Source organism: Clupea harengus, chromosome 3 (assembly GCF_900700415.2).
Source record: "Clupea harengus chromosome 3, Ch_v2.0.2, whole genome shotgun sequence".
NCBI lineage: Eukaryota > Metazoa > Chordata > Actinopteri > Clupeiformes > Clupeidae > Clupea > Clupea harengus.
Genome location: NC_045154.1, coordinates 9916800 through 9941760, shown reverse-complemented (window position 1 = coordinate 9941760; position 24961 = coordinate 9916800). Strand labels below are relative to the sequence as shown.

The following is a 24961-nucleotide window of genomic DNA, read 5'->3' as shown; positions in this document are numbered from 1 at the left end:
CTGATATTTCAATGCCTACCAAAAGAAGAATCTCTCTTATTTTCTTTTAGTCAGTGCTGAGAAGAGAACGGAAACATCATCATTGAGAGGATCACAAGCATCTCTCGGATCAGACATCAGTTCTGCCTCTTTGGTGTCAAGGTCCAGCTCTTCATCCACAAGCTCAGGATATGAGTCTGCTACTTCTGATGCTGGATCCAGCAGATTTTCTAAGATCTTCACGAGAAAAGGAAATCTTTCAGTGGTCTTTGAAGATCAGGAGAGATCAAAACATCCGACCAGTACAATAAGAAGAAAAAGAACTATAACTGAATAACTATTGTTTGCTCCAGGTAAATGTCTAATTGTATGACATCAGACAATACACTTTATGTGGCTAAAAATCGCATTAATGGCTCTTTTATAATGCACTCTTTTCATAATGCACTCTTTTATATGTGTAAGATTGTTTGACATTAACATTATTTAGACACTTCAGCTTACTCATGTAAAGCACTTTTGTAATTCATTATATAATATTCATTTCTTACTACTGTCCTCCATGACAGTTTAAGAATATGGCAGTCCCATGTATTATATGCATTATATAAGTAATAACGGAACTATCACAATCTGCACTGTTTTATGTCTGTTCCTTGTTTTGGTCTTGTCACCTTGTCTTGCATGTGTTTACTTCCTGTGCTTCTTTGGTTTCCATGTGCTCCTTTTTTTTCCCAGTCATGTGCCTTTGTTTCACATCTCTGGTATTTATTGCTTAGGAAGGTTCCTAACTGAGTGAAATGACCCAGAAGTATCTAAGTGGCATCCATTACAAGAGCTGGTCGAATGTTTAGGAAAGGAGATAGTACCACCCCACAATTTCTTGCAACAGCAACAACAACCTAATCAACAACCAATCAACATGACCCATGTCAATAACATCCACCTTTGCATAATTAGTAGCCTAGTGTAAATGCAGTCGGATTCCTGTAGCACTGCGGTTGTCTATTGTTAAGTCCTTAAGTTCTCTTTTCTTTTAAATAGACAATGATGTTTCCCAGATGCTTATTGTCTCAGAGGTATTTATTAAAGGGGTATTTTGAAATTGCAAGGCAGTGTGTTGTGGATTTATCATCACAGAGGAACTTGAGCTATGAGATTATCATGATATACATTTTTGGTCATATCACCCAGCCCTAGTCCAGAAGTGAATCCATTAGAACCTAAAGCAGCTCTACCGGATCAGCACCACCTCAAAGCCAAGTCTTTTCCAGAGTCGGCACCTTATCTGAGACCCCTCACATGAACCAAGACTGTTCTCATTATTACTACTACATTACCTACTACCTTGGTGGTGTTATGCATACTTTTTGACTTCTGTTTATAGATGGTGCTTCTGGCAAGTGTCCTTATTAGCCTCCTCTCATAGACCTGAGGGTGATGGTGATCTTGCCCAGATCACAAGATCACTGTGGGTGTCAAATCCATGCATGACCTGCAGGGGGCACTGTGGGGTTGCACTTGTTCTAGGTCAAGCCTCAAGATGATGTCATCTCAGAATCCCCTAGGGCCTAGATGGTGCACTGTCTGTTGTTATTCCTCTGAGCGACTTCCATGACAGACTCAACTTTAAAGTTTCAGGTGTTTCAGGTGTCTTTACAACCCATAACTTGCTGACTTCAATTAAGTTTCCGTTACGTCAAATGACTGGACTACTTGCGGAATGATATAAAAGGTGTTAACTAGAAGCACAAAACCCGTTGCCAACAGCAGCGGTAAACGTTGGGGAAAGCAATGGAACTTTTTGCAACATTCTGAGGAACCAGCGGGCCGGGTGAAATCGCGTGGCAGGCCAAATCTGGCCCGCAGTCCGGGAGTTTGAGTCCCCTGCCCTCGGCTGTATCCAGCACTGAGCCCACGGGCAGCTGTATTCTCCTGGAACTGATTGTCACTGATGTTTTCCCACAGAGCCCCTTATCCCACTGAGCAGCTGTACCAAGGTCACATCTATTCATCTAATCAGATGTTATCTAAGGTTGAACTAAACCTTGCAGACATGTATTGTCCTACCATCTCTCACGGACTGCAGAGCTCAAACTTGTATTAAGCCTATTTTTACTGGTTTTCCTTGCAAAGTGTTTTTGTGCACCTAGTTACCTGAAATATTGTGTGCCTAGTTACCTAATATATTTATTACAACAAATATTGTTAGGAAGACAGACAATATTTAATTGGATTCAATTTAACTGGGTAAATTAATCTAAATAAGGATGGTGAGTAAGCAAAAATCCTCTTCAGACCCAGTCACCCTGTTCTGGAAGAACTGTGTGGAGTGTGCTACACATAACCTTAACCAGGTTCCAGCTGCCCTGGGGTGATAGTCTGGGTAGTTCCAGGGTCAGACCCATTCCATGTTTTGGAGCTGTCTAATAATTGTGTTTGTGGAGCACATCACAGCTATCTGAAAGCACTGAGCTCTCTGTGCTTTGCTTCAATCACTGGTAGAAACTGCCATGCATGGACAGTATGTCACCTTTGAAAGCAGGTAATGTATACGTTTTCATGTATGCTACAAGACATACAAGTTGTCGTTACAATTTAAACTAATGATTACCTTGTAAAAATATCAAGCCTTTAGTAAAGCATGCAGCCTACAGCCAAACCACTGTTTAGGACTGTTTTGTTGGCTGAATGCTTTAAATAGCTTCATCTCCCAACAGTTCATCTCTGTCAAACCTACAGCTGAAACTCCTTGGGGGTAAATGGGGTTCCTGAAACCCAATCCTGCCTCTCAAAATTCCGGAGACCCTCAGGTGCCTCCGTGTTACCCCATATCTCCCCATATGATCCCCGAGCCCATACCATGCATCTGCTAAACACAAAGTCATCTTCAGCCCGACTTTTTACAGGATCAGTCCACAGCTGTTTCATATCACAACCTGACAACCATCTCCAGAAGTTCTATATATGGGATAGGCTGGACTCCAAACTAACCGTGGCAGACAGGGCTGTATGTCAAGTGATATGTGAATGTCATTGATCACATGCTTATGGGAACACAACGCACAAGTCGGTACATTGAGGGCACCCCTTTGCAACTTTTATCCACTAAAGATCTGAGATTTAAAACGACAGTTGGACTACCACTGATCTGCCTATCTGACTCCTTTTATTGGTTTATTATGGACACTTTCACAGGTATGCAACGCCCCCTACTATCTCATATATAACATGACATCATATATTATTATGTGTATTTAATGGTTGTAGGACATTTTCTGTACTGTTGTGGTAAATTCAACATTGTTTGAAATCTAGACTGGTTTAAAGAGGTCATCTTCTCTCTCAGCATACATGACGTTAAACTTAGCCATAGCTGATCATCATGTCGATTTATGAGCCGGAGACGGTTATAACATGCTGTGGGATGATCGTAAAACAGCTGCAAAGTAATCACTACCATTCGAAAGACAAACCAATCACTAAGTATGACATGTCGTTTACTGAAATACACTGGGGAGTTTTTCAAAATAATTTATAAACTGAGTTGGTGCAGGAAAGTGCCTTCATTTTCAAACAGATAATTTATGACTTGCACCTGACTATCTTTTTAGACACTGTGCACATGACAGTTAAATGCTAGAGATGATATTTGAGCTGAAGACACACTTAGCACAATATTTCAACACTTCTTTTACTTTTTTCATGAATATTAAAAAGAATACTTATGTTTCCATAGTGATTATCTGCAAAGTGATTTCAGATTCTGTTCTGTCTGATTCTGTTATTTCTTGTGTATTTGTCTTGTTCCAGCTTTATGGAATTATTTGGTGTACAATTTCCTCACTGAAGAAACAGGACAATGAATATTTAAAGTGGCAACTGATTGCCTGGTTCAACATTTCAGCGTTAATTTCACAGTTTTTGACCTATAACATTAGAAGGATATAAAGTGTGAGGACCACACTGCTGGAGCCATGGCAGAGAACTTGCCAAATCTGCTTCAAGACTTTAGGGACCCAGGCCCCCTTGACTGCAACCACAGCTTTTGTAAGATGTGTCTGTAAATCCTGGGATCAGGATGATGACAGAAGCTGTCCGGTCTGTCAGAGGCCGGACTCCTCCAAGGACACGCCACAGGTGAATCGCTGACGTGTTTTCTGGAAGGACTCAAGACAACGGAAATACAGAGATGAGCCTTGGATCAAATGAATCAGCAACTGCAAGAATGCAAAGACGTTGAGGAGGCCTACGTGCTGATGGAGAAACACTCAGCGGTGAGCTGAGACAACCCAAACTGTCAGCAAGCAGAAAAAAAGCATTCCTCTGTCATCAATTAGGAACCATTATGTAATATACAGGTCATATGTTCAGAGGCCCAGCGTGCACTGGTTCCGAAGAAGATCAAGGCAGAGTTTGAGCATCTTCATCAGTTCCTGAGAGTGGAAGAAGAGGCTAGACTGACTGCAGTGAGGGAGGAAGCTGAGAGGAAGAGGATACTAATTGAAAAAGAGTTGAAGATCGTTCAGGCACAGATCCATGCTCTGACAGGGTCTATCCGTCAGGTGGAGCATGACCTGAAGCAAGACAATGTGACATTTTTCAAGGTAAAAACTCCAGTATAGCACCTGGCTTTAGCATAGATCCTCACCACATCAGGATAGCAGCCATTCTATAGCCAGCCGCTGTCTTAAAACTGGCATACACGGGTGTGCCAGGGCATGCCTGCACCATCCACAGCTGCCGTAGCTATCTATCAAGGCCATAACAGAGCTGAATAGGTTAGCTTCAAGTGAAGAAAATTAATGTTCTTTTTTGTTTAAGTTCCAGTACACTCTGTTTCCCCATAGGCCCACTGCAAATCCTTTCCTCATTGGTTGACCAAAATGCTTTTATCTAATGAATGCATTTCCCCGTTCAATTCTAGGACTGTAGTCGTACCAGGGCAAGGTGAGATTTGTTTGATGACAGCTTATTTTTTATTTCTTCTGTGTGGATGTCTGCATATTACGTGGTTTGACTGAGTGACCGGGTGATTGCAGAGCCCAGTGCACACTGCAGGACCCACAGATGGCCTCAGGGGCTCTGATAGATGAAGCCAAACACCTGGATAACCTCAAGTTTAAAGTTTGGAAGGAAGATGGCAGAGATTGTGAAATATAGTGAGTACATTACTGCAGTGTGATTGATCTAAAAAGGTGAAGTGCCGGGGGCCCCTGCTGTGAGTACTTTAAGAACACGGAACCCTTCAAAGGGGAAACCCTTAATTTGTTGTCCTTTGGACGTAAGGGAAGGCCCTGATTTTACAGTTCAGTCATTCTCACCACTTGGCCACTCTTGCATATGAGATACTCATTCAAGATTGTGTCTGTCTTAAAAAAATTATGAGAACAGAATGCTTCCAACAATGTGTGCTTCTGAATGTGACTCAAAGATATTGAACTATTTGCATGAAGGTGAAACCACAACTGAGGCATAAATGTCGCCTCTAGTCAGCATGATGTTTTCAAGCTCTTCGGTGTGGTATGTAAAGCATACCTAGAGTGCTGATGGTGGGCCTGTAAATCACCATACATTTCCCCCCCTTCACTAAGTTTAGATTGTGTGAGGCTCTTTTACCCCAGCATTCATGTTTCCACTCCATAAAACCAACCACAAATGGTGTCAGAGGACAACAGACATGGTGGGGAGTACAGGACAAATCAAACAAAAGTACTAATATAGTGATGGTTAATTATTTACATGTGTCTGTTCTTTTCATAACCCTGTGACCCTTGACCCCAACACAGCGGATGGCTGGCTCTATCTTTCTGAAGGCATGACCAGTGTGAGAGAGATAAGAACCAAACAGGAAGTGCCGAACAACCCGGAGCGCTTCACAAAATATGTCTATGTGCTGGGCTCGGAGGGCTACACCTCAGGCAAGCACTGCTGGGAGGTGGAAGTGGGGAACCAAAACAAGTGGAGCTTGGGTGTCGCCAAGGACTCCGTTGAGAGGAAAGATGAGACGTTCATGGAAACAAAGTTTGAATTTTGGACACTCTGGATGACTGAGTACTGACTGAGTGACTGGTGTGGCCATTCCTCTGAAGAAGAGACCAGAGAAGGTCAGAATCCAACTGGATTTTGAGAAAGGAGAGCGGTCCTTCTACGATGCCACTGCAATGACCCATATTCACATGTACAAAACCACTTTCAAGGACAAGCTGTACCCATTCTTTAGCACAGAGACTGATGAAAGTCAGACAGGCATCCAGATTAGCTGAAAAGCATACAGAAGTGTGTAAAGGCATTTATTGCATTCATTCTGTACTTTCAAGGTTTGTATGTCCACTATATGGTTCTCAACTAGGATAAAATCATATATTACAAGTCAGTCCCCAACCTATACTTAACTCAATTCAATTCAATTTATTTAAAAAACACCAAAACAATTAAATTGTCCCAAGGTGCTTTACAGAGCCCAGGGCTGCCTGCATCCATGTACACGTACACGATGTCCACTATATGGTTCTCAACTAGGATAAAATCATATATTACAAGTCAGTCCCCAACCTATACTTAACTCAATTCAATTCAATTTATTTAAAAAACACCAAAACAATTAAATTGTCCCAAGGTGCTTTACAGAGCCCAGGGCTGCCTGCATCCATGTACACGTACACGATACATACAAACATAAGATGGTATGTATACAAACTTAATAGTAGATAAGATGGGGAGAGAGCATTCAAGTAGAGCAGTGTTGGTTGATAAGTGTTGGTTGATAGGTGAATGGGAGTTTTAGTTATACAGGACGGGATAATAACATGTTCCAAGGTCACTCTGCCTGAATATGGCTGTTAGAATAAAAGTAACACATATGAAGTTTTAATTATTTTACAGCAAAATAATGATATCTTCAGTAGTTTATAGATAGTTACATAATGTGGAGTTGAAAGAAAATAAAATTGAACTTGTCAAGCTGTCATTTCTGATTTAATGTATTGATTTAAAATCTCCTTTACCTGTATATTATTATTAATGTTTTTGTTTTTATCTGAGATGAACGTATAGTTACACTAGAGTCAAAAACAGAAAATAGATTAATTTATTGCAAAGGATATTCTTACTCAGAAACTTGACCCCGCCAGACCGGAGTCAGATCAGGCTGAGTCTTCTACTGCGAAGTTGACGTGCCAGTGCTGTCATCCTGTTATACTCTGGCGCCATCTATCGTTTGGTTCACGGGGCAAACTTCGAGAGTAAAGAGTATCATGATGATCGTCACAAGTGAAAGGTCAAGACACTTGAGAGCCATCTGTTGTAACCTCAAGAAACAGCCCTGCCTTCCTCCAGTAGTATTTTCTGTGACCTGCTTAGCGGCACACCATTTCCAAAACTACGCGAATGGCCCAGGTCCCGTTAGCGCAGTGAGGTAAATAATCGGACGTCTGAAATGGCAACGCAATCGCACATTATGACACGCTTTCTGCGTTGTCACATCTGCTCCGAAACTTTAGAGGACCCCGTGTCTCTCCGCTGCAATCACAGCTTCTGCCAGAGCTGTCTCACTCAGTACTGGAACCAAGCGGACTGCCGAGACTGCTCAGTGTGCAAGAGAGAACTTTCGAAGGAAACTCCAGGAATCCATATTTTTCTTAAGGAGCTTGCAGATGACTTTGCAGGAAGAACACAACTTGATAAAACCCAAAACCAAGATGCCGTGTGCCGTAAACATCCCAAGATGCCAACATGGTTGTGTCTGGATGAAGGGATCACAGTGTGTGAAGAGTGTCAGCATCCACTTCAGCACGCTGGGCACAAGCTGAAACGTGTGAAAAGGGCAGTGGAGAATGTGAGGGTAAGAAAATGCAATCCATAAATCTCCATGGACATATCTCATATCTTATGCCGCTAGTGTAAGCATGAGAAGCACCCTTCTCAGGACACGGGCTCTGAAACTAATTTTGCCCTCTCCTTAAAGCTGTCATGGAGGGGAGAGGTCAGATTCCAAGATTCTATAGCAGTCGTGAACGCCGAAGACGTATCAAACCACGCAACCAAAACAAACAAATACTCTCTGGATACGATTAAATAGAGAAATATTGCGTCCCCAGACTTAATCTCAACAGAGCTCTTCTAGCTGCGCAGAAGACCAGTATTCGTGGAGACACGCAGTAAGTCGGATGGTTTGATTTTCCCACGGTTATTTAGCCCATTACTTCAAAAGAGCTTAGGTACTTGCCTGATCTACAATATTTGTGAAGGAAAAAAGAAAACTGGACAGATCCCTCGATCTGATCCTGTGTGGACATACACACATCTTAAAAGGGAAGCCCCACATTGCAGTCATGGCAGGCTGAAATTAAATACAACAATGTGGCTGGTGCTGAGGGACTGCATAGTGTCAGTAGTTGTGTGCTGTGCTCTGTATTAAAGCTTTGAATGAACTTGAAATAGTGAATCAGTAAAATCATTACTTCTAAAACAACACCCAATATGCTGCGTACATTGTATTTCATTAATAAACTATAACTATAATCCGGAAAGAATAGAACTTTACACTGAAGATGACCTAAATCTTGAAGAAACATCATTTGCCCTTCACATGTCTAGGAGAAATTGCGCTCCAACCTGGAGCAAATGGAGAAGCAGCTTGACAAGTGTATCTACGCTGATGAAGTTTACAAGGACATGGTGAAGCATATGGCGGTAGGGACCCATCAAGCTCACTACTAACATGTTTTGTATCAAACCATTTGAGAATGCACAATACTCACTTTACTTAATCCTTGCAGGGCCAGAGAACTGCTACTGAGAAAAAGATACAGAAGGAGTTTGAGCAGCTTCATCAGCTCCTGAGAGAGGAAGAGGAGGCTAGACTTACTGCAGTGAGGGAAGAAGAGGAGGAGAAGAAGAAGGTTATTGATCGAGAGCTGGACATCATTCAGGGCCAGATACTGTCTCTAGAGAATTCCATTCATCAAGTCGAAAATTACTTAAAACAGGACGATGTGTCATTTCTGAAGGTAAGTGATTTTGTTGTAATTTTGCTGTGATTTTGTACAGTTTGCTTTCACCTCAGTATAATAAATGTATATTTTCTCTCATTTTAGGATTATAAACGTATAACAAGCAGGTAAATCCCATGTCGTCATTTGAGGTCTTTAATTCTGTCCATTATGCTGTTTGTTGACTGACTCTTGTGTGTGATTGCAGAGCCCAGTGCACACTGCAGGACCCACAGCTGCTCTCAGGGGCTCTGATAGATGAAGCCAAACACCTGGGCAACCTCAAGTTCAGAGTCTGTGCGAAAATGCAGGAGAAGGTTAAATACAGTATGTATGTATTCCATAATTCTCAGACATAGACACACACAGACACGCTCATACACTCATGTAGCTTGCACTGATGCTTAATACGGTACCTACTGGTTCTAATTTCCACTACATCAAACGGAAAGAATGGCCTTCTGCCCTCCTTCCAACATTTCTCTCTGTGTGATATTTTCAGCTCCCGTGATTCTGGACCCCAACACTGCGTCTGGCTGGGTGGTTCTGTCCGATGACCTGACCACAGTGGGATACATGACACCCAAGCAGAATCTGCCCAACAACCCGGAGCGCTTCACGGAGCACGCCATCGTCCTGGGCTCCGAGGGCTTCACCTCGGGCAAGCACAGCTGGGAGGTGCAGGTGGGGGACAGGCTCAAGTGGGTCATCGGCGTGGCTCGGGAGTCAGTCGACAGGAAGCATGACTGTTTCCTCAAGCCCCTGTATGGCCTCTGGTCCATGTGGAAGCAGGGTGATGAGTACCACATCACGGGCAAGACGCTTTCGCCGCAGAGCGCTCCGCAGAGGATCACCGTGGAGCTAGACTTCGAGAGAGGGCGTCTATCATTTTATGACTCCAGCGATATGTCCCTCATATCCAAATACACATGCAGGTTCAAAGAGAAGATGTTCCCGTATTTTAACACTCAGGTGGACATGAGTGAGAAGCCCTTACAGATGTGTCCAAGCAAGGAGTGCCAAGCAGAAATGAACAATGTTTAGTACAACTGGATCACATCCACTTAAGTCATATCTGAGTCATGCTTCCTTTGATGAACATTTTACACTGTTGTTGAATTTCCAGTTATATAGGAGAACTGATATGAGTATAGATTTCTATAGCTCAAGAGGATATTCTAAGAGAAGAATCCCCTCCAGTAGAGGACCTTGGACCTCATTCTCGAACATTTTAAACTTCTAAAATAAATTGTTACGAACTTCGAAAGACCGACCTAAGAAAAGATCTCCACCAGATTCATGAACGCCTGGAAATGTGTTCTTAAAATGTGTTCTTAAATTGAATGCGCGTTCTCGTGCACCTGAATTTGCATACAGAATACGGAATCATGACTATACATTTGAAACATAATTGTTAATGATACAAATATTCTCGAATTTATCATTACTATAATTATTTAAATCTGAGGATCTGTAGAATTGACGTGAACTCAATCACCAACGATTTCTCACAAATTCAGCCCTTAAAAACAATCTGGCCGATTTACAACTGCTATTTAGCGTTCCTAAATTCAGTTCCAAGTTAAGAACGAATCCCAGATGAGAAAACTTTCATTTTTCCCAGAAATGTCTTCTTAACTTTTTCTTAACTGCCTTCCAGAATGAGGTCCCTTGTTATCAATGGTATCAAGACGTCCTACCATTCTGTCTAGAAAGCTGTAGAGGCTCCTTTGGTTCTTCTTTGGCCTCCTAAAAGTTATTTGGAGAAGCTTTACAGGATTCCTATGAGAACGAGCCATATGATCTTTTCTGGGTCTTTATGATGCCTTGAGATGTGGAAATGCTAAGCCACTTGTATTTCCCCTGCTCTCTAGAAGCACTTGGTGAACTCCAACAGAAATAGAAAGGTAAAATTAGTAAACAAAATATCTTTCTCCTCATATGATACTCGTATTAACCTGGAGGGTTTGCCTGATAACATACCGAGAGGGTCATCCAAGAAGGGATGTTTTGAATGTTTGTTGTAATGATAGAACATGACCACTAGATGTCCATGCAGCCTAACTGAAATTATGACAATTCTGTAACCAAAATGTCTAAAGTGGAGAGATTTTATGCAGATATTAAATACTCTCATAATTGAATTTTATGCAGATGTTAATTACTTGTCAAACTCGTTGTTTATCCCATGTGTCACTTCTACTGTCTCTTTTCTCCACTGTGTTATCATTCACCACCATGTCTGGTGTTTGACGCAATGAACAATAAATAACATAACACACGAATGTGTTCTCAGTCTGTCACTATGCCCAATGATTGATTCATTTCTTTACCACCTTCCTTGCCATAGTCCCCTACTTTTATCTGAAGGTAGGTACATACAGCTCTAATAGGGAAGTGTGAAGGGAGGGAAAAAAAGAGAACATTCACTCATTTCAATTTGGGGGTCCACATCTTTCTAAGAGGTAGGGACTTTCAGATCGCACAAGACTGAACCTGGCTGCTCTCCTGTCCTGCACGTGAGTAAAAAGCGGTGAGCCGCGAGGCGAAGCTTCCTTGCCTCTGCATTTTTCATGTCCAGATCTTGTTCAGGTTCTGCTCGATGTAATGTGCTATTTTGAACGGTATGTATTATTTCTGACAGTGGAGGACGTGGCTGAAATCTTCGGGCAAGTGGCAGTGGGAGGCCCGGACTTATCTGGGATCTCACTGTAGCATTCTGAGACGGATGCGGAGGAAAATAGCACGGCCTAAAAGCAAAGTTATCCACCTAAATGACCAGAGTTGTTTGGATTACCATCATTTTGAGGAGTGTAATTAGGATCCGTGTTTGGGGAGAACCGGAGGGGCCGTTTCACGAAATCGGTGCCTTTTAAGCTTTGAAAAGTTTAAATAGAAAATAACTGTATTCTTCTCTTTTTGTGTAGGTTGGGGTAAAAAAAAGACATCTTGAAGTTACAGGAAATTACATTTTGCCATCTCATTAATATTTTATGACCGTTTTTCTTTAATTTTGTCAACCATGTAACTGACAACTGCAGTATTACATAATGTCTTTCTAAGTGGAAATATGTGGTAGGCCTACACTCTACATACATTTAGAGTACTTTGTGAAATCAAGGGACACAGACAAACAGATCTTCTTTTTCTTTTAAATCATGCATATTTAGAACAAAAGCTCAAAATAGCAATAATCTTATATCTAAATATCTAATAATCACAATATCTAAATGTGAAAATTTGAACTTGCTGACGATCTTCTACAAGTTAAAAGTCCTGCTGAAGTAGAAAAATCATAGCGGGGCACAGGCCAAAAACCTCACTCTCTTCATAAAAGTGATTTTAAGTTATTTTAAAATAATATGCATTTGACTTAAATTAGATCTAATTTTGAGGTGAGAAAACATAGCAATAGTGTATACTGTAACAATGTTATTTATTTATTGATATAGTCATTTTATTGTGGATTGTTTGTTGGGGACACAGTACAGTATTTTGTCATTTCAGTACAATGTCAGTAGCACAGGTATGCTTAGTACAACGACAGCAATAAAAAAAAGACAGAACGACGAAGCACTGACCAAACTTCTGCCTTTATTAGAAAGAAACGCTTTGAGAGAACCATCCTCAAAGAGCTCTATAACTTGTTAAGATGTTACATGCCAAATATACAGTCCTATACATAAAAGTGCATGTCACACTCGATAAGCAGTACTTGATTAATTATTTGATCGTTCATATAACTTTATTGAAACTACATCATTAACAATGATAATAATAGCAATAATATTTACTAATATTTATTCATATTCTCACTGTCTTGCCCATACTCTAGGGGTTGGAGATGAGACAACAGGACAGAGCACGAGTGAAGTTGCTCTAACATAGTTTCAAAGGCACTTTCACATGTACATGGTACAGATGTACGAGGAACACGGCGAGATGGATGGTAAACAAACAGACAGGCTGCGCTGGGTGGGTGGTTAGGGGGGACGAGCTGAGGGGCCGGGGGAGGAAAACCACAACCCAAGAGCCTCTTAGCATCGTGGGCTAAATCAGGACCCTCTTTCCTCCACCACACCTTCCGCAAACCTGCTACCCAGACAGTAGCTGACTTTGGGCCGAACGCAGCCCTGATCTGACCCAGATCTGTGACAAATCTGGGCTGGTTCCGTTCCAGGGCCGGCAGCTTTCTGGTGTTTAGTCTGAGCTAAAGCTAAACAACCTACAATAAGAATACCAATCATTTATCTTCATACACTTAAAAAAATGGGTTAGTCTTCCCCAAGGGAAATCATATACACTGTACAAAATGAACAGGGGGAACTGACACACTACGGATCTGTGGGAATTACATAGTGGATGGGTATATTATACAATTAAACAAAAACCAAAATATGAGGTTGCCACCAAACGATCCGTTTTTTTTTTTAAACATAATGAAATATTTGTGTCGACAGTACTAAGTTTTGACAGAGTGGCATGAACAGTGGTGACATCTGGAGTACACACACACACACACACACACACTCTCTCTCTCTCTATCACACACACACATACAGATAGATATATGACAGTCTATTATTAAACCTGCCATGCTACTGTAGCATGTAGACACACACACACACAGAGTAATCTGAAAGTATATAATTAAACCATCTCTTGCCCTACCCAAAGAAAACTGTGCACGTGCCTGTACACACACACACACACACACACACACTCACACAACTGTATTCCTTCGCTGACGTGCACGTGCACTCAAGTAGCTCACGTGTGTGTTACTCCTGCTCACACAGCTCTCGCGAAAAGGGCCGCCATGAATTATTCACAGGCATTTTTATCAGCATTAGATCACCTGGGATTTCTGAGGTGGAATGGCCCATCTCTCTTCCAGAGTGCTTGAGAGAGAGAGAGAGAGAGAGAGAGAGAGAGAAGGAAAGGGAGAGAGAGAGATAAAGAAAAGAGAGAGAGAGAGAGAGAGAGATAGAAAGAGTGAGAGTCTTTCCCAGGTAGACACAGCCTCTGCATGCATCATTCATGCGTCAGCAGCAGGAGAACCCTGCCTGGGATCAGATCTGCATCCCAAACACACCCACACACACAATATGCCTGGGAAGCACGCTCCCCGCTTTCGCGCTGAATAACACACACATTTATTTTTGTCTCGCTGCACAATAAGTCATGAATAGAAACAGTGCAGGGATGTTTGAAAGTGTTTTCAGTTCTCAACGAGATCCTTCTGTCTTTGTTTATGTATTAATACCAGACTATCGACACTGCCTGAGAGACACATTTCACCCCAGTCATGGTGGTCCCACAGGCCAGCGGAGAGGTCACAATGATTCACCACACACACACACATCACAGCATAGGTGGACACACGTGTACATGAAGGGAGGGGGTGGGAAGGTCAGAGTAACAGTCACTGAGTCCATGGCTACTGGCAGCATTCTCTCACGGGAGTGTTGCCATTGAGTCAGTTCAACAAGTCTTTGCGAAAAGTAAGCTCTGGTAGAACGTAGAGTAATTGTAGTCGTAGCTATAGAAAACTGAACCCATATCATTACATTGCAGGTAGCATCTGTTCAGGCAGGGGAAGCCAGGCATTGGTGCTCGGTGGCAAAGCAACGGGATGGCAGGCGCAGGTGCCCTCACTGTGAACTGGTGGGGGAAGGATGCAGAAAGGACCAGCTGACATGTTTCCAAAAGTTGCCATTAGAGAGAATAATCTTAAAAAAGTCATCAAGACAAGATTTTTACATACTTTGTATTCCGTTGTCATCGACTGGTTTAACCCCTAGCAGAACAGAGATGACCAGTTCCATGTGGGTGTTATTAATGCCCCGCCCTCACCCCAGTGATTTCTAACAGGGCAGTTCATCTTATGACAGCTTATGTGTGACTTTGAAGGATGGTTTATCGTCATTAGTGATAGCAGCTGTGTCTTCATCTGGCCCGCATGGGTTCACCTGAGGCAGCTACTACCTGGGTTTACACAGGGTTAATCTCTGGGTCTGAAGAGCGCTTTGCTACAGCTCTATGCTTTCTCTCTCTCTCTCTCTCTCTCTCTCTCCCTTTCTTTACTTGTTTGGTGTCTCCATGTCCCTGTGGCATGTGCCACACACACACACATCGCCTCCCATTCCTGATAACTGAGTAACAAAAAGCTGCTTTTCAAGAACCTGTGGGAATGGCTACTCTAAAAATAAGTTATACATCACAGCAGCAGTGAGGGCCAGGTCCAAATCCTCTGCATACACACCGTATGCCTTTCTTTCCATGTCTACAGTATTGAGTGGACAGTGGGACTGGCTAGTGAAGGACTAAAGTATTGCTCTTGGTTGTAAAATCCATTAAAGGTGTTTCATTGGAATGGCTGAAGAGAAACAAGAGAGAAAAGGCATTCCCAAACATCTGAGGGAGACTGCCATTCTATTTCTGACTGAAAGTAAAGCCATTTCAAAACACCACTAAAATGTTGCGTGTGGTCTGAAATGCTGAGACTACGTTTCCCATGATGCTTAAGTGAAGCTGTAAACTTAAACAGCATCCAGAGCTGTGAGGTGCCTACTGTGCCATTCACAGTTTTTTTTGTTGTTTTTTTCTCTAGTGGTTGTAAACTACAACTCCAACAATGTCAATGTCACTTTTAACTCACTGCTACTGGAAGCATTAGTGATTTGTTGTGTTATTTGTACATCACCATCAGGTGCAAATGTTCACTGTTGGTCAATTAATGCCTAATGTTTCTGACACAAACTTTACTAATAAACCATCTGACCATGCAAATAGTTCTAAAAAATGACTTTCCTAAATTGCTTTCCTGTGGCTGACCTGTTACTAAGAGTCTTTAAAATGCCCATCCTTTTACACTAACACTAACAAACGCGAATCATTTGGAAATGGTTAACTCACTAAACATTAAAAGAGAAAAAAAACTATACCTCTTTATTATAAACTATGTTGCTATTTAAAAAAAAAAGTTCCTTTAAACATCAACAAAGTTTAGCTATCTTAGTTACATATTATTAATGATCAACAGTAATATCAGTAATATCATTAGCATCTCATAAATGTAAATATTACACAACTACTGTATTTACTTTAAAAAAAAATAAACCCTCCCCCTGTCTCCCCACTTCAGCGGTCCTGTTAAAGTCATCCCACGTGGTCAGACCATTGGCTCTGCTTTCTCGGACAGGGATTAGGACTAGTCCCAGATTAAACTACATTCCCAAAGCGGAGAATCCCTGGCATTCAGACATCCGACTTGGTCCAGGAGCATCCCCCCCACCCCTCCGACACCCACCCCCAATCCTCTCCCCCTCACATGGTGCAGGACTTGTCAACGGCCTCCTGCGGTGGAGGTGGGGCGCTGGGCTGTGGGTGCGGGTGAGGAGGGGTGCCAGTTTTGGGCAGCACCATGGGTTTGGGCCTGAGGGCCGGGGGCTTGAGCTGCACCCCCATGCGGGGCGCCACCGTGGGCTTGAAGGTGGTCATCGCGTCGCTGTTGGAGCTGGTGCTGCGGCGCATATTGGGTGCGTCGCCGGGGTTGGTGCCGCCGTGGCGATGGTGGACCAACATGCCGTGCAGTGGGCTGATGGGCTCGCCGGCGCCCCCCGGGGTTGGGGGCTGGTGCTTCACCTGCTCCAGGGTGTCCAGCACCACGTCCGGTGCGTGCTTCACCGAGCTCTGCCGCTCCAGCTCACGGAGCTCGTTCAGGGCCGTGTTCATCGTCTGCTCTATGTCCTACAGCAGGAGAGAAAGAGAGAAAGAGAGAGAGAAAGAGAGAAAAAGAGAGAGAGAGAGAGAGAGCGAGAGAGAGAGAGAGAGGGAGGAAGAAATTGACACTAAGCTTTTGCAGTTTTTGAACATGTTACATTTATACATTTTTGAGCATTTCTGTTCTGAATTACTATCTTTCAGAAAAGAAAATACACAGTTTCCCTAGCACTGAAAAGTAAACCAAATGTATAAACAGTCATAGCAGAGAACATTAAAACCCAGACTTGTTGGTCCTGGAGAACACAGACATACATACACCAATGTCCTAGAGTGCCTCTCCATCAGGTTACATAAACCATGAATGGTCTCACCGGTCTGACACAGTTGGCACAACACCTGAACCTCACTATGACAGCACAGTGGGCACTAGTCTAGCATTAGGCATTAGTACGGCCCCTGGATAAAGCAGTATTTGGAAAATCGACTCTCTATTCCAAAGTGCACGTAATCCAGCACTACGAGGCTTCATCCCTATCTGGGAATCCTGCCCCCTCTGAGGGTTATTCCCTGTAAAACAGCATGTGTTCCAACATTTTAATGCTACATTAACTTGCTGATGGGAGATGGTGTGTGTTTGTTGTTTGTACATATGTGTGACTGTGTCTGTGATGGCGGCCTGACTGGTAACCTGTACATATTGCCCTGCGGAGACATTAAAATGTTTGAAAGAGTGTAGCGGGAGCTTTTGTTTTCGCAATACACAACTGTGGGGTGTCTGAGTGGTGTGTGTGTGTGTGTGTGTGTGTGTGTGTGCCCCCTCACCTGTGCAATGCTCTCCGGGTCCAGGCTCTTGGGGTGGTGTGAGTGTGTGTGTGGGTCTGTGCTGAAGGCGGTGTACTGTCCTGAAGAGGTGGACCGGCGTATGGGCGGGCTCTCCATCTTGCGCAGCGACTCGTGGCGGTTGATGTTGGTGAGGGAGCCGTGACCCGACCGCCGCCACCTCTCTGGACTGTCCTGGGGGCCGTGTCCTATGTGTCCTCCGTGACCTCTGCCCCTCAGAAGATCACGGGGCCCATAGTGACTCAACACTGGGGATCCACCATCTGATGGGGGCCCATGGCCCTGGGAGGGATGTACTGCGCAGTGGCTGTCGCCTGGGCGACCTGGGGGGTGGCGAGAGGGGGGGTCAGTCCGCTTCCTGTGCCGACTGCAGGGGAGAAAGGAAGAGAGAGAGAATATGGGTTATATTTAGTTTAGCTATCCTCAATGACACACGAAGAAGATATGTGCATGTTGCGTGTGTATGTGTGTTCGCATGTTATGTGTGTGTGTGTGTGTATAGACTGTCAATAAGACACTAGGAGCTCTGTTTGTGAGTGTGTATAAGGGTTAAACACCATACAGATCTGTCTCTCTGACAGCAGATTGATGTGCATCGAGACGAACAATCTAACCAGCAGACTTTAAGGAAACAGCTGACGGGTACTGAACCTAACCTGACTTTCTGCACCAATCCACTCCCACCATATACATGGACACACACACACACACACACACACACACACACACACACACACACACACACACACGTGAGAGCTCTGATCTCCACATTCATCTCTGCCATCAGAGTGAGGTATGAGGCCTGATGTTTTACTCATGTGTTATTAATGTTTTATTAATATTTCATAAACAATCACCATGACCCACTGCTTGACCGCCTGTTGTTCTGTTCACGCTCAGGACACAGACAGCCCCAACACAAAAAACCCTGCAATCAGCTGGTACACCAGCGCCACTCCACACACCACTGTGGATGGGAGGTCCAATGATCCATATCCACTAATAATAAGCTGACACAAAGAGAGTCTTTTTGTTAAATACTGAAGTTACAACTACATTTGTGTTGGAGCCATCATGCTGAACAGTCCTGGTGGGAAAAAAATGGCGAGGACATTTGTGTTTGCCTGTGACCTGAGATGAGCAAATATACATCCCTATACACAGCTGACATGATGAGAGGACAAAAACACACATACCACCTTAGAGAGTACAATGTACAACACACACACACACACACACACACACACACACACACACACACACACACACACACACACACACACACACACACACACACACACACACACTAGGGTAAAGATGAAACATGTGTGGTATGCATGGCAATGTCCATTCTTTATAGAGTAGAATTCTCTTTGCTTCCTCATAGTAAAGCCTAGAAAGTCTAAATAAAGACAAAGGCTATGAATCATTTAAGCAGTTATGGAGAGAAAGAGAGAGAGAGAGAGAGAGAGAGAGAAAGAGGGAGAAATGGAGCGTGGGAGAGGGAAAGAGAGAGGACAGGAGTGGAAGGGCAGGAGAGAAAACAAAAGACAGAGAGATAGACCGATAGACTGAGTGGGACACCTTTTATTACAATGTCCTTGGAGACAAAAGACAGATGGCAATTTACTCAACAGCTCAAATTACTATAGTAGCTTAGGCAGATACATGATTGCGCAATAGTATGTGTATGTGTGTTTGGGCGTGCGTGTGTGTGTGTGTGTGAGAGAGAGAGAGAGAATGTGAGTGTACATGCTACTGATGTCTAGGAGTTGTAGTGTTGGTGTCTGCAAGGGGATGTAAGAGGGTGTCCTGTAGTCCAGCTGCATTGTGAGTGTGTGAGTGTGCATGTGTTTACCTGATGTAGGCCTCCTGTATTCTGCCGTCAGTGGGAGAGCTCATGTCTTTGCCCGAGCTCTTGTCGTCTGCGGTTGGTCCACTGCTGGCTTCACTGTCGGCCTTCTGGCTCAGGGTGTCCGAGAACGTGTCATCCCTGACAATGACACAACACACACCCTGTCACCACACCTCGCAATTGACCTGCCATCCCTCCACACACACACACACACACACACACAAACTTCCACTCAACCTCAGCTATTACAGCTTCAGCTCTTACCTCCATTAACTAAGAAAACACACGCATCTGCCAAGTGCTGCCACATGAATTATTAACACACACACGCTCTCAAACACACACACACAAACACATTTTCTCCTCTCACAAAAACCTCCTCAGACAGACAAAATCACATACGCACACCTCTTAACAAAGAAAAACACACACACACACACACACACACACACACTGATGGATAGGGAGAAAGAGACTATCAGAAAGCTTTTAGGCTGGCAATTCTCAGGCCATTCCACAGAACGATCTGGTTTGTCTTCTTTAACGAGCGACCGCATCCATCCAATTAAGCAGCAGCGGCCGTTGCCCAGAGGAGGATTCTGAGGTTGCCAGGGCAAAGCACCGGGGTGGCGGAGAGGTACCGCAAACAACCCCCCCCCCCCCCCCCCGGAAACGCCCGCCAGAGAGGAGGATTTATCTGAAACAGCGGAACGGTGTCCCTCACACTGCCAAGAACAGCCCGCCACAGGACCAAGCCTGTGCTTTAAGCAGGACAAGATCTCTCACCCTAATCCCCCCCCCCCCTCCTCTTGTCTCTCGTTCATATCTTTCTCTTTCTCTACCCCCAGCTGCCCCTTCACCGCCTCTCTAACTCAAAGGGAAAAAGGACCAGAGAAAAGAATGAGGGAAAAAAGACTTTATCTTGCATTCCTTCTGTTGCTCTCCAGCTATTTCCATCTATTTTTCTGCCCTGTCCTGTCCTATCCATCTGTCAGTATCTCTCTCTTTCTCTCTCTCTCTCTCTCTGGCATAGAGGTTTTTTTCAGAGCAGAGGCCCCTCTTTGAACCATCAGGGAAAGCAGTGGAGGGAGGAGAGGAGAGGGGATGAGATAAATGCCATTCTTTCTCAAGAAAGGGGAGAAATGACAGTATTCACTGGCCATGTCCAAAGACACATATCAAAACAGACGTTTTCCATTCAGTACCGCATATGCTAGTGAAAATATCAGACAGATATTCAGATAAAAAAAAACATTCAACATTCTGTCTCTGTCTCACACACACACACACACACAAACTGACATGTTCACACGCATTCTTTCCTCTTCTCTGTAATGTCTTCATTCATCATGACACTTACATATCCTGCACCACTATGTACTGATGTGGCACCAGTCCATCGATGCCATTGTGGCGGCCCTCCCACCAGTCATCGGACGCTCGCTGGTACAGCAGCAGAGATGCCCCCTTCTTGAAGGACAGCTCCCGGGCCGAGCGGCCCACGTAGTCAAACTTGGCAATGGCCTCGATGGGCTCCCCCTCTGTGGAGACATGGGTCACATGATCAGAATGCCATCATCAGGATCACATGACATGGCAAATAGAAAAGTATGGCGGCCCAACCAGTAACAACAAGGAGAAGAGGGAGGCTTATGAATTCAACTCAGCTTCATATGGCATGAGAACCTGACGTTTGTTAAAGCTTCTTAGAGGACAGCAAAATACCTCAGGTCAATTAACACAAGTTCAATAAAAACAAAATGTCAAGGTCATTTCAAACTGAAGACATGAGAACTATCTGGACACAAAAGGGATCCGTCAGATGAAGCCTAACAGAGAGTAGAATGGGAAAGCAGACATACGGTGATCTGCTACTACTGTTCAGTCCAAATCAAAGACCACAACACTTGAGGTCACGTGAATGAGGTGAAAGTTGACCATCCTGCTTGTGGCGGTCACTGCTCAGTGATCACACTGACGTAGGGATGTTGATGTAGGAGGAGGGTGGTGAGATCGATGTCAGCACTTCTGGATGGGCGAGCCAGATTGCATGAGCAGGGCAATCGGCACGTACATTAATATTTAAAACCTGGCGGAGCAGGACCATCCATTTTAAACGCTACTCTCCATACTGATGTAGAGGGACAGAGAGACAGACAGAGAGAGAGAGAGAGAGAGAGAGAGGGAGGGAGGGAGAGAGAGAGAGAGAGGGAGGGAGGGACAGAGAGAGAGAGGGAGAGAGAGGAGAGGTCCCCTGCCTCTTGGTTTATCCTTTAGTCAATGCAGCTCCCCGCATATAATCTGATTGGTTTCTGATCAATACTCTAATCAATGATCTGAACGTGTGAGACAGCTAGCTGGTGTTAATGGAAAAGGCTGACAAGATACATGCAGTCACCACTCACTACATACATACACTACGGGCCCACACACACACAAATACACACACTCAAATGTGGATACCACAATGACACACACACACACACACACACACACACTGCTTGTTTCTGCTCTAGGCTATGTTCAATTGAAATCAACAAATAGGTCATAGTAGAAACAGATCTATACAGACTCTGCCACACAAACATAGAGTCGAGGTCACTGTACAGTTTTTGACCGCACGTGAATAGGGCCAGTGGAATGAAAGTCTTGTTCACTTTTGCAGGTGACCTCTGTTATGTATTAGTATCAGCAGCCCCCTGCTTGTGGTATTGGTGCTCATGTTAACATGGAGATGGACTGAGGACTGAAATCTGCACCGAATGTAAGTCTATAGAGCTGTTTACAGTCGGTATGTGCACACCCTTAAGATGCAACAACCTTTATCCCCCCATCAGTTACAAGCTGCACGAGTGGCGTGAGTGGGAACTGCCCCATGGAAATCAATGCAACGGAGTCTGTAATCTGATAGGGATTTGCTTCAAGAAAACAAAAACAACCTGTTCTCTCTTGTGTTACAGTTAGTAATGATCTGCCTCCATCCTCTGATGACCACATGACAATGAGCTTGTTTTTCCTATGCAGTGTTTTTTGAATAAGATTCCCTCCCGACTGTCGTCAAGCACAGCTCTGATGTCGTAATCTTCTCTTCCCCAAGAGAAGGGGGCTGGTGGTGGAGGTGGTGCTTGGGGTGGGGGGGTGGGTGCATAGCTGGCTGGGTAAGAGTAATCAAAGGCCGTTGCTGTAAAATTTAAATAAGGCCCTTGTTCTGAACTGCACTCCTGTTGGACCGTCTGGGCCAATAGGGCTGCAGGTAAGGACACTGGCAAACATGGTCGGGACCAATGGGAGCGTAGCTGCGGAGATGCAGAGCTAAAAATAGCAGCAGCTACGTTATCTCCCAAAGTCTCCTATCAGCTCCAGCAGGGAATCCCTGAATGCAGACACACACACAGACACAAATACAAACACACAATAAACACACACACACACCAAACACACACACACACACACACGTCTGCACATACACATTTATGATTAGACACACACAACACAAACTCAAGCACACGCTTTGTTGTCAGGTATACATAAATGGAGAAATGTTTAATCTATTCAGTCTTTCTGTTTCCCTGTTTTTGTTTGTGTGTGTGTGTTGAGTTGATTGGGTGGTACAGTATGTGTGAGTCTAGCGCTTGAGAGAATGAATGGCTTTTATGTTGCAAACACACTTGCATGCGTACGAAACCCCACCATCCTTCCGCCCAGCATTTGTCTGTGGTCACATGTGTGTGCGCACACACACACACGCACACACACACACAATATCTCACTCACTCACACACACACACACTCACAACACACGCACGCACGCACGCACACACACACACACACACACACACACACACACACACACACACACACACACACACACACACACACACACAAATGCACACAACTACACACACACTATGGATGAGAATTGATAAGATTTTAACGATTCCGATGCCTTATCGATTCGATTCCTTATCGATTCTTTTATCGATTCTTATTGGGCAAGGGGTGAAAAAAAGAGCACAAACGGGTTTATTTACATTAATTTTCTTTTATATAATTTTCTATAATGCTGCACACACCAAATACAGTATGTATACATACACATTTAAAAAAAAAAAAATAACCAAAAACATTTACACATATTCCTCTTGAACTTAAAATAAAACTTACATAACTTAAATAAAATGTATTCTGTTTAATTTAAACATGTTCCTAGAAATTAACCTACCGAAAATCTGGGGCATCTACCGTAGTAAAAGGGTGCAAACCTTTCACCATAAACTTAGTCACTGCTCGGTGACATTCGTTGATCCTCTCCTCGGTCATTTTATTTTTCCCTGCCTCGAAGAAAGGATGGGCTAGAGGTGTACAAGACGTGCTAGCTGTAGCCTGTGACCCAGACAGACTACCAGCCTCTGAACCGGTCTGACTCTGAACGTAATCAGCTAAATTGGATGGAAATGGAGATTATTTATATAGTGAAAGCTAGTTTACACAATGAAACAAATGGCACTAACAAAATCGCTGAATTTGCTGAGCTGACATAAAGCCACATTAAGAGGGGAGGCAAACACTACCTCTGCCTCAATGTAGGGGGCTGAAAATGGAAGATTCTATAGCTAAGCTAGCGTAGCTATATGCTAAGTTTAATAATGGATTAAAAGACGATATGCTCAGTTTAATAATGGGTTAACACGATAACGCGAACGTTTGCTGATAACACACGCCCTCCGATAATTAACACCGTTACGATCAAACATTTCTCAAAACTGGACTTTCAATCCAAACGTGAAGTGATCAATAATGGGAGACCAATGCCGGAGCTAAAATGTATGCTTCAAACGAAGGGACAGAAGATAACTTGATCGACTACACACAATAAAGGCAAATTGCTTCACACAGTGAGTGGTTGTGATCACTTTTGAGGAGTTTACCTTGGACAGAAAGAGATGAAGCGCCGACGTTAGCTGAGCTGCTGCATGCATCGAAGACATGACATTCCTGTAATTTAATTCCATGCTGTGTGTTCAAATGCTTATTCATATTTGTTGTATTTCCTCCCTTCGACGAAATAGACTTTTTACACAGGTTACAAGTGGCGTAGGTGTCATTTTTGTCGTGTGAAATAGAGCCAAACTTTAGAACGCTTCTGCCTAGTTGCCATGTTTGCTGCAGTCTGAAGAAGAAACTAACAAAGTTCGCGCATGCGCAACGCCACAGAGGACCGATAGCAGAACCGTTAAAGAATTTGGCTGACGATTCCAAACAATCGGTTCACTAGGAACCGGTTCTAAAAAAGAACCAGTTCTCGATTCTCATCCAAAACACACACACACACACACACACACACACACACATACATATACACACATAAATGCACATAACTACACACACACACACACACACACACACACACACACACACACACACACACACACACACACACACACACACACACACACACACACACACACACACACACACACACACAAATAATTCATTTTACTCCATTCGTGACACTCTTGCTAACAGCTGGCATGAGAAGATGGGCCCACTAGGAGTCTCTGCAGCC

The 24961-nt window shown here is 43.7% G+C and overlaps 2 protein-coding genes and 1 pseudogene across 5 annotated transcripts in view; 2 read left to right on the top strand and 1 right to left on the bottom strand.

Moving 5' to 3' along the window:
* Positions 1-4187: 4187 nt before the first annotated feature.
* Positions 4188-6245, top strand: LOC116219127 (annotated as a pseudogene).
* Positions 6246-7297: 1052 nt separating this feature from the next.
* Positions 7298-10290, top strand: LOC105905091 (E3 ubiquitin-protein ligase TRIM35-like). Of its 3 annotated transcripts, XM_031562876.1 has the most exons (7): positions 7733-7822; positions 7946-8138; positions 8578-8673; positions 8760-8990; positions 9078-9100; positions 9181-9299; positions 9475-10290. In XM_031562876.1, exons 3-7 carry the CDS (start codon positions 8605-8607, stop codon positions 10014-10016), a joined length of 984 nt encoding a protein of 327 aa, XP_031418736.1. In that variant the 5' UTR covers positions 7733-7822; positions 7946-8138; positions 8578-8604; the 3' UTR covers positions 10017-10290. The 3 variants fall into 3 exon arrangements, with proteins under 3 accessions (XP_012688526.1, XP_031418736.1, XP_031418732.1); XM_012833072.2 differs by lacking the exon at positions 7946-8138 and having other exon boundaries at positions 7298-7822; XM_031562872.2 differs by having other exon boundaries at positions 7739-8138.
* Positions 10291-12546: 2256 nt separating this feature from the next.
* srgap1a (SLIT-ROBO Rho GTPase activating protein 1a) overlaps positions 12547-24961 on the bottom strand; it is a 102844-nt gene continuing 90429 nt past the window's right edge. For both annotated transcript variants that reach the window (XM_031564517.2, XM_031564519.1), the window contains exons 19-22: positions 20756-20936; positions 19399-19533; positions 17523-17907; positions 12547-16724 (exon numbers count right to left, since the gene is read on the bottom strand). In XM_031564517.2, the coding sequence (XP_031420377.1) occupies positions 16302-16724; positions 17523-17907; positions 19399-19533; positions 20756-20936 (1124 nt within the window). In that variant the 3' untranslated portion in view covers positions 12547-16301. The remainder of the gene's footprint in view (positions 16725-17522; positions 17908-19398; positions 19534-20755; positions 20937-24961) is intronic.